This window comes from Cyanistes caeruleus, chromosome 10 (assembly GCF_971803275.1).
Source record: "Cyanistes caeruleus chromosome 10, bCyaCae1.hap1.1, whole genome shotgun sequence".
In the NCBI taxonomy this organism is placed as follows: Eukaryota; Metazoa; Chordata; class Aves; order Passeriformes; family Paridae; genus Cyanistes; species Cyanistes caeruleus.
In genome coordinates this window covers 14,774,456-14,791,897 of record NC_141710.1, presented here as the reverse complement: position 1 = coordinate 14,791,897, position 17,442 = coordinate 14,774,456, and the positions used below count along the sequence as shown (strand labels likewise).

The 17,442-nt window shown below is 41.7% G+C and overlaps 1 protein-coding gene and 1 long non-coding RNA gene across 20 annotated transcripts in view; one reads left to right on the top strand and one right to left on the bottom strand.

The window, feature by feature from the left end:
- Positions 1-15,071, top strand: part of LPP (LIM domain containing preferred translocation partner in lipoma) — a 327,364-nt gene extending 312,293 nt beyond the window's left edge. For 14 of the 19 annotated variants that reach the window (XM_023933026.2, XM_086843854.1, XM_086843861.1 and 11 more), the window contains 2 exons: positions 2,692-2,812; positions 4,420-4,687. In XM_023933026.2, the coding sequence (XP_023788794.1) occupies positions 2,692-2,812; positions 4,420-4,548 (250 nt within the window). In that variant the 3' untranslated portion in view covers positions 4,549-4,687. Of the gene's footprint in view, positions 1-2,691; positions 2,813-4,419; positions 4,688-6,198; positions 6,304-7,403; positions 7,502-9,319 lie in introns of those variants that run through there. The other 5 variants (XR_015274479.1, XR_015274480.1, XR_015274477.1 and 2 more) reach the window with 4 other exon arrangements.
- Positions 6,295-11,820, bottom strand: LOC111933446 (uncharacterized). Its single transcript, XR_015274484.1, has 2 exons — positions 11,736-11,820; positions 6,295-9,514 (listed from the first exon to the last, which is right to left on the bottom strand). It is a non-coding gene; the product is annotated as an uncharacterized LOC111933446 (long non-coding RNA).
- Positions 15,072-17,442: the final 2,371 nt, after the last annotated feature.

Genomic DNA, 17,442 nt, shown 5'->3' with positions numbered 1-17,442 from the left:
AGCAATTAAGAGAGGTCCTGTCCTCCTGCACTCTGCAGGTGTTTGCTTACCTCCTAGAGGGATCTCAGTGGCCACAGGCTGCTCAGAGCTCCTTTTGTTTCTAGTTGCTAATTAGCTTTTTTAAGCTACTAAAAATACAGCCCTGGTAATAATTTATAGTGAAACTGCTATTTAAAGTAAGTTGAAAGGTATAGCTGCAAGTAATTTCTGTCACTGACACGCTACCACCCCCATCATCACAACTAATCTAGGGAAGACAGGTAGATATAATCAGAGCACAAATGTTTGCCCTGTATGGAAAAGACAGATACATTACACCCCTCAATTAAAAGATGAAATCAATACTGACAAATGTGAGTTTACATCTCAACCATCTACCTCTTAATTTCTAAGGGGGTAGACTTAATTAGAGCCTCATGACATCAGTGTGTGCGTCTGAAAGCTCAAAGAAGCTGGCTGACTTGACAGAAAGGGAAGCAGCCACAATTAACTGGCATGTTAGAATCCAACAGGAGGATGTTCCCTGTAGCTCAGCTAGGCTGGGTTAATTGGCAGCTGCTGTGTTGCTTTCCCTTCCTGTGCTACCAGTTGTGTGTAAGGTAAAATGTGGTCCTGAGCACTGGCCCAACAGGAGTTTTATGCACCATTCAGGCACCTGAAGGGTTTCCCTCACACCCCCTCAACAATGTGGAGAGTGCCCCTTCCCAAAGCCCCACAGACCAAGGGCTCACATGCTTTCAGGAGAAAGAGAGCTGATGTCCCACATTGAAGCCTCTTGGCAGTGGCTGCATGCAGACCTCAGGGCTCTGAGAGTGGAAAGTGGGAGGCTGTCAATGCAAGGAAGGACATGAAAATTGTTGAGTGAAGGATTGAGGGTGATGCCTAAAGAAGGGAAGGTGATGGGAATAGCACAAGACCCAATGTGACATTCAGAACCACACATTTTGCAGTACTTTGGCCAGCCCAGTTTTAATGGATTAGGGATGACATGTCCTCCTGATCTGAAGGTTGAGTGTTCTACATCTACATCCTCTTGATAACAAAACCATAGCTGATGCTCACACTGTCACTCAGCTACCCCCTGAACTCAGGCCCCACAGTAACAGATCTACATCCCCTGAAATCTGCAGGAATGATCTCAGGATCCTGGGAGATAATATTTGTCTCATAATGAATTACTCACAGTAGCCTGGACAAAGAAATGTTGAAGTATTTTTTAAGTACCATTTGAGCTAAATGGCACAAGGAAGGGCCTGCATGAAGCTGCACATAATTAATTGCCATCACAGCTCCGGTCATATCATGATCCATTTAGGTTATTTTTCAGAGCACTCGTTATAGCCACTGTTTAATTCATTCTTTCATTAGATCACAGCTACACAGGCATCTTTCATCTGCTGCCAGTGAAATTAATATTTTTCTTTATTCCTGGCACAGATAGATTTTATTTTTTTTTCTTTTCTATGATAGTTAATTCTGAGGTGGTTCATGTGACAGGCTGGGTGGCAGAGTCAATCCTTACTAGGCGTTTCAGGAGAGAAGGGGCTTTGATCTCCTTGTGTTCTGATGTTTGCTATAAGCTTTGCCCTCTGTCACTCCACAGCCCCTGACCCTGGCTCTCATTACATGGCAGCAGATTCTGTGGGTGTTTCCTTTTTTGTAGGCAGAATTTGCAGCCAGGAAACTGGCACCAGTAGGTTTTGAAAGAAAACAGCAGATAATGATTCACCACAGGCTAAATGTTCCCAAGCCTAGGAGGAGAGATGGCCACTTCTCATGGGACCTGAGGGGAGCAAAACCAGAGGGAACACAGAACATGGGTGAATTATCCAGAAGGTCCTATGGTGAGCAATAGAAGGGAAAAAGAAAGGGCTTCTCTTGATGCCTGAGCTGACCCTGACTCAAGTCAGTCTCTTCATGCAGTGAGTTATTGTCACTATACATTTGGAAGTCAGGCTGACTGGAAGAGAGAACATTGGGGTCCCTGCACCCAGACCTGTTCCCTTTTAAGCCTGGACAACACCCTGTTGTATAACAGTTGGTTTTAGCTAGAAAATGCAGCAATTCAGAATTGCCCTGATGCTTCTTGTCTAAGAGTGAGCACAGCCAGAAATGTGCTCCTGTGTGCATAAGAGGGTACGATGGCTTGGAACTTCAAAGTGGATGGTATAAACCACAACAAATTCGTGTTAGCACAAGGCAATTCTTTTTACCATTTCTTTTCATACTTTTAAACTATTTCTTCCAATCTCCAAATTTTAATAGTTTGATTTTTGTTTTCAAGAGAAAGCAGATCCTGGTCATCTTTCTAACCTTGGGATTTGCATGGATTTTCTCAGAGGCTTGAGGGTTGTGGCACTGCATAGGTGCCACAGTCGAAGGTCATTCAACAGGCACTTTAGTTGTTAATTAGGGCAGGCAAAAAGCTTTGCTGTGTGTCAGAAGTTCTGTAAGTCCTCTCCTAATAAATGTTCTTTAATATCCTACATGCCTGAAATTGCCTTGTAAGACTAAAGTGTTTCTGCCTGGTTTTTTTCAAGGAGGGAGCTGTGCAGAGCTCCAGTGTGTGTTGTGCATGCACATACGTGTGTGTGTGTTGGTACAAATGTACACGAAGGCATTTGTACAAATGGCCCAGTTAACAAAAACTTTCACTCCAAGTTTGAGGATGACTGTCTCTTGCTTCCTCAGGAAATTTGCCCCAAGGTGTTCTGTGTGTAAGGAGCCCATCATGCCAGCCCCAGGACAAGAGGAGACCGTGCGCATTGTTGCCCTGGATCGCGACTTCCATGTCCAGTGCTACCGGTGCGAGGTTGGTATTCCTGTCATGGCAGGGACAGAAAGCAAGGGTTGGCTTAACTTCATCACCACCTCATGTTGCTCACACAACAGGCATACCCTTTTGTAACACTGGCTCTACAATCAAATTACTTCATTGACTTCAGCAAGCAAGGAATTTTCCCTCATTTATATCCACGCAATTGAGAGGAAAATCAGGTCCCTTGTTTATAACAGGTTCATTAGAAGAGCAAAAGAATGTGACTCAGGCAATTAGGGCTTAATACTTGAGAACTTCATAAATTATAGCCTGGACACAAATGTAGCTCATCTTTATGTTCTTAAAATGAAAGCTAATGCATGTTAGGATTTAAGCAAGATTGTACAGGAAACTCAGCATATGGCTCTGGGTTGAAGAATTTTAATGGACACATAAACATGATCATTCTTGTTTTGTGCAATGCTTTTTGTGCTACTTTTCCTGTTCAGTTTCATTACACACTTCATGTAATTTTGATGGTAAGGATCTGAAGACAGAGAATAAAAATCACCTTAAAGCAATTAGCATATGGGAGCAGCTGTGTTAGGGAACCTTCAAGAATTCTTCAGTGCTAGTGTTACTTGTTGGATAATACATCAGCCAGATGGCAGGGTAAGAAAATGAGACCAAATATATTTCTTATTGCAGTTGCAGGTTTTAAGAACCTTAATTGGAAAGAAGGATGGACTAAGGTTTAAAGGTCTAGGCCAAAACTTGAGGCATCTGGTTCAATTCTCAATCTGACCTTGGCTTTCAGGGTACATATCAGCCCATTACTTAGGCCCATTATTTTTTAAGATTCTGGGGAATTCTTACATTAAATTTTGTAGAGTCTAATTCATCATACAGCATGTCCCCATGCTGGCTGCTGAGATACCCAGGCTTTCACACACATGGATCCATCAGCAGTCCTGGGCCAAATGATTGCTTGATCACACAGTGAGAGGTAGTTCCCAACTTTTCTAGCAGCTATACTCAGCCTTAAAGCTTATAGGCTGAGGTCTGTGCAGCAGGTCTGGGGGCCTTGTAGTGGGGTTTCCATGTTCCTGTCTGACATCCTTCTTTTTGTCACAACCTTTTTGGCCAATTGTAATACACACACAGGTGACAGTTCTGGTAATGGGAGACAGGCAGAGATTTTGCTTAGTTGCCACCCCTGGAATGGAGGCTGTAACTTCATGGCACTAACTGTTCCAAAGGAGATTACCTATAGTCAGATATTGGTACTAAACTTTTTCCCAGTGGTGCTTCATTTTTATCTTTTTTTGAATTAATAAATATGTACTTCAGTTTGATGTTTCTCCAATGGTAAAGACTTTTGCTTCCTCAGAAATGTGAAAGGAATAATCTCCTTTTATTTTCAATTGGATTAAATTCAGCAGAGAGCTTGGGAACCCATCTTCTCTGCAGCATTGTCTCTTATCAGAAAATGGCTTAATCGTAAAAGACATCACGTACCTCAGCTTCATGCTTTGCGCTGATTCAGGCTGGATCCTGTTACAAGGTGGAGAGTGAGGAGAGAGTTTCTTTGACTAATAGATTCTTTGCTTTATCTTGCTCTTTCTTATTTACTTTTCTCTTCCTGTTCTCTTATTTCCTAGGACTGTGGTGGCCTCCTGTCTGAAGGGGACAATCAGGGCTGTTACCCTCTGGACGGGCACATCCTTTGCAAGACCTGCAACTCTGCTCGGATCCAGGCTCTGACTGCCAAGGCCAGCACTGATCTCTGAGGATCAACTGTGACCCTCCCCAGGATGCCCATTGGGGGATATTGCACAAGCTTTGCATGATTTCTTTCCAGCCTAGGGTCTGAAACTCTGACACTTAAAAAAAAAAAAAAAAAAAAAAAAAAAAAAGTAAAACTGGAAGGCCTTGGAACAAGAGGGCAGTTTGAGAGGCCATGTTCAGACTGCCCACGACAGGCACCTAATTTAGACACAAGCGTTCAGGAGGGCAGTGAGTGAGGTAGAGCAGCTGCTCTCTCTGCAGCTGATGGAGTTAAGGGTCACAGCACCTAAGTTATCTGCCTGTAGGAGTCTGAACATGGTCCTTACTATGTTTCTGTGTTTGATTCCTGTTTCTTAAGAAGTACATGAAGGTAGAGGGTGAAAGATGGCTGAGGTTCCTGCCAATGTATTCTGAGAACCTGACCAGCTCTCATTGAAGTCATGGGACATCAATGTCTGCTGGTGATTTTAATAGGATCTGTGTCACCAGCAGAAGTAGCTCCACTGTCCTAGAAGGAGAGCAGACCCAGCATTAACACAAACAGTGCAACTGCAACTGTACTGCACCTGAGTGTAGGTGTGATCTTGTATCCTTGGGACAGATGAGTTATTTCTTAGGCCCTTACTTGTCTCCACTCCCTTCCAGTTCAATAGGATTTTTCTTTTACTCATGAAAGTCTACTTAGCTATTGCATAAATTTATTCAGTAGTGATGCTTCCAATTCACAATGTATGAGAAATCACAGAAAGATGTGAGCTTGCACACACGGTGCACTACATACTCACTACACACTACACACAAAACATGCTTTTGATTTACCAGAGGCATAAGCCAGTCATGTCCATTGAGCAGATCTTTAAGGGATGTGGGGCTGGAAATACATTTCTAAAATCCCAGTGGTTAAAAAAAAGATGAAAATGACTACACAGAACTGCAGTGCAAAACGATGCTCAAAAAATCTTACGCCACTCTCATACAGCCCATTCTAGTGGGACCACTGGCAATGTTGGTCTCTGGGTAGACATTCAAGCAATAAAGTCTTACTCCATCTCCTGTTATTGCAATGGGAGGATTTTTCTTCAACAGTAACAGGGATTGAATCAGGCTTTGGGATGATAAACATTTCTTTGATGTTAACACATGTGTTCTGTATTTTTCAATAAAAAAAAATCAGATCTTGTTTCAACAGCAGCAAAAAAGATCCTCCTAAATACATGTTCAGTTTTCATCCTAAGAAAGCTAAAGAAAGTATTAAGCCCTTCACTATGCCTTTCCAGAAAGCAGGCATATTTTTTTTCTTCTTCCATTTTCATCCCAGCCACTTATAACTTGCCTCTGGTGAAATTCATGGCAGTAGAGTGCTGGGCCAGCAATAGCATTTTCATCTTCAGTCCAGAATTAATATACAGGCCAAGGTAAATAAAACCTGGGCATAGGAAATAATTTTTTTTCACATGAATGTGGGTATGGGTTTTTTGTTTTATTTTTTTTTAGTTTGGTTAATTAAAAACAAATCAAAAACTTTAAAATCTATGGCATTCTGAGCAGCTATAATAGTCTTGTTCATGAAACCCGTAATAACTAAGGTGCAAATTACATAGTGAGGGAGTAATTTTCATATCACTGAATTGACATTAATATCTTATTTGCAGATGTAATCAAGGAAAATACCTTTCTTTGCACTTAAATTAAGAAGCAGAATTGAAATAGTTGCAGTCTGATTGACCATATAAGTGACAAACTGGCACTTTTCAAGAGTAAGTTATAAGATTTTTATTCATGCATCCCACTGAAAAACAATAAGAATGTGGTGATTTCCTTTTTGTATCAGGTTTCTGTTACAGAGAATAATTACATCCACTAATGCTGAAAAGAAAAGTTAGATGAGCTGAACTGATAGGAAACAAAGGAAAAATTGTGATGTGATACTGCAGCTCCTGCAAATGGTGCACTTCCTTTCACTTTAGCACTAACCTTTCTGGAAGAGCACTGTGATACTCAGTAGCTTCAGCTGTCTGTGGTAAATTCAAATGCAGAAATACCAGTCTGAAACCTGCATTCCTTACATGGTTTATATGTTGGCAAACTTCGCCAGTCAGGGAAGTTTCCCAAAATTAACAGCTTGAAATGAATCCGTCTTTGTAGAAGGGTGGCATCATTGAGCAGAAGAGTTTTCCTTCACCGCCATAGAGGCTGTGCTGAAGCAGTTTGACTTTTTATACTGGATTTCTACCCTGGCCAGCAAGAATGTTGCTGCCTCAGACATAAACAGATTTTTTGGCACCTTGGCTCCCACCAGGTTCCACCTGGGCTCCTGCTCCCTGAACCGTGGCATGTAAGGTCCTTCTGAGCTCGTTTCTTGACAAGCAGTCTGTGCCACCACCAGTCCAAAAACCTTGCAAATACTGAGCAAATCTAGTTTGAACTAACCCTACAAAAACAAGGGAGGTCAGTGCTGGGATACAAGCACAGGTGATAATGCGATGCACTGGGGTGCAGAATGGGCTGTTCAGCGGGCAGAAAATGTAGCTCTGGCCTTCCTTACTCTTGTGAGTGTTAAATCAAGTGACTGATGAGACTCTCTGAATAACACTGGGGCAATTGATGGCAACCTTTGAAGCAGCTGTGCCTTCCAGCACAGAATGTGGCCTAGACTAAGGAGAGGACCCAAGTTCAGAGCCTTTGGGCTTTTTACAGCCCTGCCACAGGCTGAACTGGAGTGAGTCATATCACTCCTTGTTTTCTGCCCTCTGCATGAGAGAGCTTCTTTGCAGTTTCCCAGAGACATTATGGGGATTAAACTAATCACAGACTAGCCCAAACTACTGATTTCTGGTGCTCTATTTTCTCTTTCCAGAAAAGTTTGCTGGTATGTAGGCCTGGGATTCCAGCTCATTTCAATGCATGTGGCCAGGAGATCCAGCTCTGAATCCTCTCTGTTATGAGAGTGCTGTGGTGAGTTGGGCTGACATGCAGGGAGGTGAGAGCCAAACTTTTGAAGTATTAAATACTTTATGGATGAAATAGGATTGACAAAGATTGAACAGTATTGATGTTTGAGGTGCTGTGACTGGTTTCTAGACCTGACACATCTGTGCAAAGGTACTGTGATGGGGTTTTTTTCACCCCTAGACACCAAAGCCATCTGCCTGGAAGGAGTGAGTGTCCAAAAGCCTCGTCTTTATTCTGTGGGGCTTTATTTTTCAAAATTGCTATAAATATATTTGAAAGATGTTGTATATACATCACAGAGGCTCTCATCATCCACATGTATATGGTAATCTCTCTGCTGATGCTTCAGGATTTAATTAGGAAATGCTGGTGGGATTTATCTCAATTGCACTGCAATTAAGAACCACTGGGATATGGCTTCATCACAATATTTATCACATATTTCTAATATATCATGTTTATCTCTTCCAAAGAAGGAGTCTTTTTGCCAAAGAGACCTTGGTTTTTCAAAGTTGGACCTTCTTAGCCATGACAAAAATTCACATCATCTGGCTGTGGTAATGTCCAAACTGTTCCTTTCAGAAAGAGTTGGAAGATCACACAAACATTTCTGTTCAAGTCTGCAGTTTCTGCTTATGCTGCTTTGTCTTTGTCTAGCATTTTTTGGCAAGTAGGGCCTGATCCCATGATTTGTGTGGCCAGACAGGGCCCAGGATCAGGTTCTAATTTAGCAAAATATTTAAGTCCCTGGGGTTTGTTTAAGCACGGACTTAAAACCATTGCATGGTGTGACATAAGCCATTAATACCAGACAGGTTCTTTATCCCCTGATCAGAAAGGTTTGATCTGGGTAGGATGTGGGCACAGTCAAATTTCTATCAAATTACCCAGAGCACAGGAAATGGCTCCTGTGTCACCCTTATGCCAACTGTAGGAAAATACCACAGCTGATCAAATGTAGCATTTAGATGACAGGAGGCTGAGTTGTTACAAGGTGAGTGCTTTGTGTTGGGTGGCTGTGGCACCTTCCATATGTCACAAGTAGCCCTACAGCCAGATTTACTGTATCTTTGAGCAATGGCTTTAAAACTGTCTACTTAAACTTTCTCCAGGAGACTGGGTTGCCTTGGTTACAGCCCAATCCTTAAGCATATCCCCAAGGCTAACACTAGCATTTTGTGAATGTGATGGTTTTATTGTCACTTACTTTATTCACTGAACATTGCTTTTAAAAACAGAAAGCCACATCAATTCTTTAGCCTATCAGATAACAAGCCTTTAATTTTGGTTTTGGGAGGGGTGTTAATATTTTAATTCTTAGATTTTTATCATGGCTGCAAAACACTTGGGTAATGACTTAATCATAGAGGTGTGGGAGTACCAAAGTGTTTGTCACTCTACATAACCGTGTTCATCCTGATAGCAGGAGCGAGACTTTCACAAAACACAGGCCTTAAGTTGATTTTCTGCCTATCAGCAAAATGTGCCTGAGAAGAATGAGAAAAAAGTGTCTTGAAATGGTGGTTGTTAAAGAGAACACATGACAAGTCTGTCTGAAATCTCTTTGGACCTGTTATGGCTGCTGCCTGGCTGTGGTTAACTCAAGCCTGGCTTAGTCAGGTTTTATCAGCATTTATCAGTATTGATAAATGCTGGTTCCTTTTGATTTTGAGAAAGTCTGGAAGGCAAGGGATAACAGGACCCAAGAGAAGGTTCTTGAGAGAAATCCTGTGTCAAGGATAGACACATGGTGCTTGTGCTGAGTGGCTCCAAAAGGGTTTGAGTTGCTGACTGGTGTCTGTTGGTGTCTGGTTCCTGCAGTTGGGGCACAGTGTTGATTTGCTGTTTGTTCAGCAGCCTGGGTGGACAACACCTCACACAGGTTCAGTACTGCAAGCTGGGACTGTTGGAGAGGAGGTGTTGAACCATCCCATGGTGGTGAAATTCCCACGAGAAAACACCAGCAATGGTAACTGAGGGTTTGTTGTGGAAGGAGGGCAGGAACGGCTTCATAACCTACAGGTTAGTAAAATACAGACCAAGAAAGCTGTGAGAACACTATTTCCACTTAAATCTGGTTGCAATTTTTACTCTAAATTACGTGATACCAGAAGGGCCATTTTTTAATGAGAAGGTCTCTTTGCAATGTTACCCACAACATTTTCAGGGGGTCGTTTTTGCTGTTATGATTAAAATTATACTGAATTTTTATCTAAATAAATTTCAGAATTGCTAACAAATATTTTTATTTCTCAAAGATCCATGTTGTCTTTCACAGTTTTTTGTAGTTCTTGGGTTTCTTCTACTGGCAGATTAAAGTTTCTGTTACCATTTTGAAAATTTCTTTGGATAAAAATTCTATTAAAACCAAGCAAATGTTCTTGGGAAATGGTTCAGTATTGGACCTGGAGAAATAAAAAAAGCTTTGAAAGTTTTCACAAAATATTTTTTCCCAATTTTTAACTAGTTTTGCTGATTTTGAAGTCACTGTTTCCTTTGTTAGAATAATCCAAGTAAATAACAGTGTTACTTCTATTGGATTCATTTTTCTTACCCATCTTAAAGCCATGGAGTGGCTGGCTATAGGGACTGCCAGTATCTTTTTCTGTGGCAACTTCAAATTTCTTATTTGTTTTTATCTTGAGGTCTCTTTCTGTTTGGCTTTTCCCCCTGAAATTACTGAAGACTATAAGCTCATTATGGCAACTGCCATGAAAATCAAGAGATACTGATTGAACTTCATCTCCTTTCTGGGCTTGGGAATGGTATTTTTCCTTAAACATTTCTAGAAATATTACCTGTCTTCCTCAGCATTTCAACTTTTTATTTGCAACAGTTGGTTTCCCAACTGGCATTTGGAGCCTGATAGAGAACAGACTTTACACCTGTGAAATGATAACATTCACCCAGCATCTAAAAATCTAAGAGAAAAAACGTAACCTCAGTAGGTTTCCTGGTGGACATTGAGCTCTCACTTTAGCCTGGAAATTTTCTGCTGTAGTGTGAAAAAATCTAAGTTCCACCCTTGCAGAGCAGTCTGGCATACAGACACACACATGTCATGTGTTTGTGGGGCTGTAGCTGAGTAGAAATACAGGCTGCAATATTGATGACTGTTGCTTCTTATACTCCACTGGGCTTTATTCCTGACTACATGTCCCTGGTCTCTTTGGCTTCATGTAATGTGTGGAAGCACAGGGTTTATCACGGGTAGCAAGGACATCCAGTTAAAACTCTTTTTTTTTTTTTTAAACTTTGCTATTTGTCCAGTATTCTCATCCTACCTAGGTATTTTAGAAAATGAAGAAGGAAACAGAAGCCCCAGTGGTGGCATTACCTTTACAATTCCAGGGGTTAGAGTCACTCCCCAGGAACACCACACTTGGGGTGTCTCTGCTTTTCTGCCTCTGCCTCCCGTTGTCCACAAGCCACCCTCTTACCCACTTTTTCCATGTCCTCAGTGTGCACTCATCTTTGCAGTAAAGATGGTTTCTTACTTACTTCACCGAGGTATTGTGAGCCTTAGCTAGTAGTTGGAAAAACTTCTTCAGATCTTTAATCAAGCAGTTTTGTGTGTCCTTAGTATCAGTGGCCTGCCATATGGATATCAAAGAAAATTGTTATAATTATTGCTTTTTAAATGATTATGAAATTGTGCCTTACTTTTTCAGTCATATTTAACCATGTAATTTAGAACCACATGATTGCAGGGATTTACCATGAAGAAATATATTTGAAGGATAGTTTGTTTTTTAAATATTTTTTTTCCTCAAAAATGATTTTATTAGCTTTTCCTCTTTATTTTTTCCTCCAGTTATATTCTTTTAATATGTTTGTATAAAAGGGCAGCCAGAATTTGCATTCGTGAGAGACAGAAGATTTTATTTGGTGTTGTATGTAAAGCTTTCATTTTCTTTTATGTTCCTTCAGGAAAATTCCTCTCTCCCCAATTACTCATACTGAGATGTCTTTAAATGCAGGCTGACCAGTAAGGGTTTTTTGTTGTTGTTGTTTAATTTAGTGTGTGGTTTGCTTTGTGGTTGTGGTTTTTCTTTTAATTAACCAGATATCGGCTGCTGGGGAGGCATTGCACATTAATGCAGAACATTAATGCTAATTTTCACAGAAAAGACAAAATTAGAGTCTTTCCCTGTCTCCAGTGCAGTTTGGTTACTGCTCTGTGTACAACACTAATATTAAGCCAGACTGTAAAGGCTAAATACTCAGAGTGACCTACTTCCATTCACCAGCAAGAATCCTTTGTCAGCTGACTCCTGTTTGTTTGTTCATTTTTAAATGTCGGATTACAGAACTAGCATCTCCTAAAGATGAAAGAAAACAGTGTTTTCATGTGCAGGAAATTTGGGGTTGCAGTAACAGAACATTTTCTTTGTGAATTTGGATGTCATGGTGTTTTAAGCTCCTGCCTGGAGCCTAAATCAATTTGGCCTCTCATCCAGTTCATCTAACTGGTGCTCCTAAAAGGCTGCAGCCCTGCAAAAGCTCATGCAGCATTTTTGGCTGCCTTCCCTTGCTCCCATTTGGTACATATTTGCACAATTTAACTGAGCTTTTCTTTCTGCTGAAGGTCAGATGCAAGCGATACGAAACACTAAACTTTATAAACAAGCAAAACCATTTCAACCACAGCATTTTGGACTAGAATGGATTTTTAGGTGGCGCACTGTCTGCTGGCCTTTGGAGAGGGGATCCTGAGACTGCATTGGACTGGAACAGGATGCAAAGCCACAAGCCTTGTTTTTTTTAATAAACTACTTACTGTAATCCAGCTACACAGTTTCAGCCTCACACTTCAGAAGAAGCTTCCAATGGCTGTGCACGTACAGGCACTTTCTCTCTTGCAGAAAGTGAAACTTTCCCAACCAGAGTAAATTTAACCTATTGCATAAGATGCTGGAAGTTGGTTGTTTTTTTTATTTTCCTTGGGATTCTCACTGTAACCTCTGTGTGCAGAGGATGAATAGCTTTTCTTTTTCCCCCTCTTTTTCTTTTCCTGACAAGATTAGATGTTGCATATTGATGAGCTAGCATTTCAAAGGTCCGTGGGGCTTTGGAACATATTAAGAATCTCTGAAGTTTAATATTCACCATGTTTTAAATATTCAAAAGGAAAAATCTGCATAAAATAGCTTTTGATAAATACATTCTAGGGATTCTTTCTTTCTATCTTACACAAGCATTGTGGGGATTGTGGCTGTGCCAGTTTTGTTCCAAAGTGTCTTTTGTTTCAGCATTTCAGGATCATTTTGGTCCCATTTGTATGCCCAGTGCCAGTCCTGAAATCTGTTATGGTTTCTACTGAGACTGTACAGCAGGCACGTGGCTGTGACCAAGAAAAAGGCTCAGCTGAGCATTGGAACTCCTGAATATCTGCTTGGGGGCTTCCTCCTTATGACAGCTGGGCACATCCAGCCCTTTTCTGTGCCTTCTTCTTGAGATGGGGTTGGGATCAGTCCAGTGGTCAGGCCCACTTTGAGATCTTTCTGCAAAGGTGCTCTATACCAGTGGGGTTCTGAGATTGGAAAATATCTTGAGTGCAAGAGCAAAGCAAAGTGTCATTTGATGCATCTCAGATCTCACAGGGCAGTCTCCCCTTCCTTGGAAGTCTCTTTGGTGAGAATCTCAGCAGTAAAAAAAGTGCCTTTAGGAGAAATCCTCCCCTTGGGATGCTCCATTTCTCATGCTCTTGAAAATCTGATTCAAGCTTTGGCTGAGGAGGATCAGTTGCTGGCTGTAAAGGCACAGATGTTTTGCTGTAATAGCAACACATGTCCTTAGCCTCCACATCCCGTGGTACATCCCAGGGTGTTGCAGGACAGCACTTGGGTCCCTCCTGCACCCAGCCTGGACTGTCACACCAGTCCCTGCTGAATCAGTGCCTGGTATTTGTTCTCAGGACCGCTCTGGCTCAGGCCAAGGGCACCTCATGCCTCTATGCAAAAGGTGGTGCTTTCAGGTTTTACTTTACAAATAATGCAGCCCTTTCAAACTCACCTTTCTTCTCTCATGTATTCTTGACAGAAGTAGGATTTTAAATATTTCATAGCATTCTTCTTTCTTCTTCCTTTTTGCCAGATGCCTTGAAAACATTGTCAGATTACGATCTGGGGGGGATCAGGATCAGTTTCCTTTCCTTCTTGATTGCATGGTGTAGGTTTGCAATGAGGGTTTTGTCCTTTTTTCGTTTTTCTTTTATTTTCTTAGTCTTACAGAACAGATGCCTTCATTTTATGCAGAGAAAGATTGTCTATGATTAGAGCTAATCCAGGATGGCAGGATTGGACCCCCACAGCGAAAGCTAGAAAAGTGATTGCAAAAGTATTCTGTTTCTCCTTTATTAATTGCACAGGAAGTTTCCACCAAAGGCTCATGTAGCCCAACTGGCCTATGTAATAAGTAGCAGGGCCTGTAATTACAGTCTGTCTTCTGATCCTATCTGTGCTCTGACTTTCTAGGCACTGAAGTTCTATTTACATCTGGCTCTTTGTCACCTTTTTAAATTTTTGATTGGTCACTAAGGGAAAGAGAGCACGAGCCATGAGCCCTGCGAGGTGCAGTGAGTATGAACGAGGGAGTCCTCCTCCCTCTCAGGTATCCGCCTGACTTGGGACACAGAGCAGAGCACGATGAGCAGGAGGATTTTACCAGCCATGCAGCAGAGGAAGTGGGCTGCCTGCCAACTGGGTATCTTTCAAGACCTCAGAGTTCTTTATAGCACTGGAAATTTGAACCTTTTACAGGTCTTAACTAGTGTACTCTCCTGTGAGATATTTCATCAGCATTTCTTTGCTCAGAGCTATTCCTACAGGATTTGACCTTTTTTCTCTGTAAGATTCAAGGTTTTATGGTTGCAAAGAGATCCTTCCCCATATGGCATGAGAAGGGAGGTGGCTTTTGGCATCGTGCAGAGAAGCTGTGTTACAAATCCTGGTATCAATGTGGAAAGCTAGAGTAACTTGAGTGGGAGGGGAAAGGCAGTGATTTACACATGGTTCAGTACCAGGTTCACCAGCGAGCACAGCCTCAAGCAGATGAGCTCCCTGAGGTGTCAGTTCTGAGACCTGCAGAATAATAATGGGCTGCTTGTGGGAGTGTTTGGTGCTGGTCACTTTGGGAGTAATCTCTTGTCTCTTTGGAAACATGCTCTAAACTTTGTGTAAAGCTACAGAATGGTGTCCCCCAGACCTCTTCCTCAAGGCAGACTCCAGTGCTATGTTTGATCAAGAGGAATGAAAGCCATTAGGCAAATACTGTACTCTGCAAAAAAAAACATTAACAATATACTACAGATACTTTTAATGTCCATTAGACTGTTACCCAAATTGTCCCTTTTCTATAGCTTGGACTGTTATTTCATTATTTTTAACCTGACTTCTGCTTAAAAAAATGCCCCTCAATTATTTTTTATTTTTTGTAACTCTGCTTCTAAGAAAGTTGATGCTTTAAAGGAAAAAAAAAAAAAAAAAACTTAGTTTCAAACATGGGTTTTTCAGGCTTCTAAATTAATAATTTCTACACCTGACCCAGTTCCTGCAGCTGCCAAAAAAGAAAAGAGAAAGCTATTTAAATTTCTCATAGAACCATTTATCTCTTAAAATATGCCAAGGCAATTTGAGGTGGGGGTGGAGACTCAGCTATTTATCTCAGCAGCTTGATTTTTCTCTTTATGTTTCTAACTGTCAGGGGGAAAAAACCAGTAGGAAGCTATTCTTGGGCTATTATTGATGTATTGTGTTGCCATTATGCAGGATGTCTGCTTTGCTATATACGGAAGGACATTAATAATAGCCATCTCCCCTGCCCCCACCCTCAGTTCCTCTCTGAGAAGACATGGTTTAACTGGAGCATCTGCTGTGTTCAAATTGCTGCTCCTTCCTCCCCTTCCCCCAGTTCATTCCCAAACTAGTTTTAGGAACCAGGGCTAAGGAAAAAAGGAGACATTATTTTTGCCATTTTTCTGCCTACTTCTGTGGTTGCTCCAGGCAAATAATTTCCATGCCCTGTACCTGTCTACCTTTTTCTTTCCCATGTATTGCCCTTGCTTTCATTTTAAGTTCATCAATGCAAAGAGAAAACCCTTTCTTGCTGTCTTTTTCTCACAAAGGCTGGCTGGCAGAACGGGCTCAGCAACAGACCTCTGATTTGTTATTACCCAGCATTTCATATCCACAAACATTGGTTTCATTATTTCCAATTAGTAGGAAAATGTATTCCCGTTCCCATCCCTCCCACCCCAGGTTTAAAACATTGTTATGAGACTTTAAAGGGTCCGTCTACTTGTTTAAAGACTCGGATGCTTGTTTTATTTTTGGAAGCAGAGTGTACAGTGAACAGGAATAGTTTGATGTTTAAAAAATAGCCCCAGTTCAGCATTCCCCTGAAGTGCGGGAAGTCCTGTCTCCGCAGGGCTGTGCCAGCAGCGTGACAGCCCAGAGAGCAAAGCCGGCTTGAAAAGGAAAAAGAACTGGCCTGCCTCACTTCATCTGTGAGAAAAGAGAGGTGAAAATAATAAACGTGGCAAGGAAATAAAGGGCAGAATTGCTCTGTTTTTTTATTTTAATGGCTGTTCCTATGTCTCCTGCTGGTTTTGTTCCATAGTAGCTTTGCTTATTCAGCATTTTTGGTAATCAAGACTATGTGCTTTTTCATGGTATCATTATTTTTACTTTTCATTTGCTGAGTTGTAGTCTTGCCCTGGTCCCGATAGGGCATGGAGCCCTTTGGTTTGGGCACTGAATGAAAACAGTTAGGAGCTCTGTCTAGGAGAGGTCACCTAGAGTTTGGAACCAGAAAATGCAATCAGAATATTTTCCAGTCTGATATAGAGGTTTTCAAAACTAAAGGGGAGATGGCCATTCAGTGTCGTTTCTTGTTGCTTTTATAATTTTCCTGGGTGGTAAAAAGGAGAAAAATGACACCCTCTGTTCCCTAAACTAAACCAGAGCCCAGCATCTCCTCTGCAAACATTTGCTCCAGCTTTCCACACTGCTGCAGCATGGGAGTGATGAAGGCCTGCTAAGGGAGCAAGGTCAACCTTATCCTCTCCACAGCAAGTGCTGCTCCCCATGGTGAGTCTGTGTCCAGCCTAGGGCTTGATCCTGCCTTCCTAGTATGAGTATTTTGCCAGAATCAGCCGTTTTCTCTCTGCCATGAACTATGGCAATGTGTGGATGACGAGGATTTGCAGGGAAGGAGGAGAAGATCCTGTTCCAATTAGGCTGCCTTTGTGCTAATGTTTCATTCAGGACTGCATGAGATAAGAGCAGTTTGCACTGAAATGCACAGCCGGAGGTTGTAGTTTGTGTTTCAACTGTGTTGAGATGGTACCCATTGAAAATCCAAACTGGGGCATTTTTTTTGCATCTGCCAGTGCTTTACTAACTGCTTTGTGTGGGCTGCAAACCCATTTCAGTTTGGCAAATGGACATTTTGTGCCTTGTCCCCCAAGCCTGATCTAGTTCTTTGTTTTATCCACCTAAAGAGTAGTATTTCTAATAGCCTAAGTAGCTAAGCTGCTGAAAAGCACCTCAACAGAACAACCAGCAAGGTAACAAGTAGGCTATTGACAGAGCTGCCTTTACAAAAAGTGTATTCCACTTTCTTCACTCTGTGCCTTTTCAGAGACCTGCTGTGCTCCTTTATGGGCAGCAGAGAAACAGTCCTAGTGCTGAGCAGGGATGGGAACTAGGAGGGTGATGGAGAAGAAAGAGGCTAATGCTGAGCATTTGTTCTCCATGGGGATAAGCAAAGCAATTGCTTATCCCATCAGTACAGCTTGTCTTGCTTTACACACCCTGTTGTCTGGTGGACAGCTGTTCTGTAGCAGAGGTATACTTCGGTGTATTTCCTCAAACATCTCTTCCTGATCAGAACTCCAGAGTCATTCATATCTGAAGAATTTATTCCCTTAATATTGTCTCTTA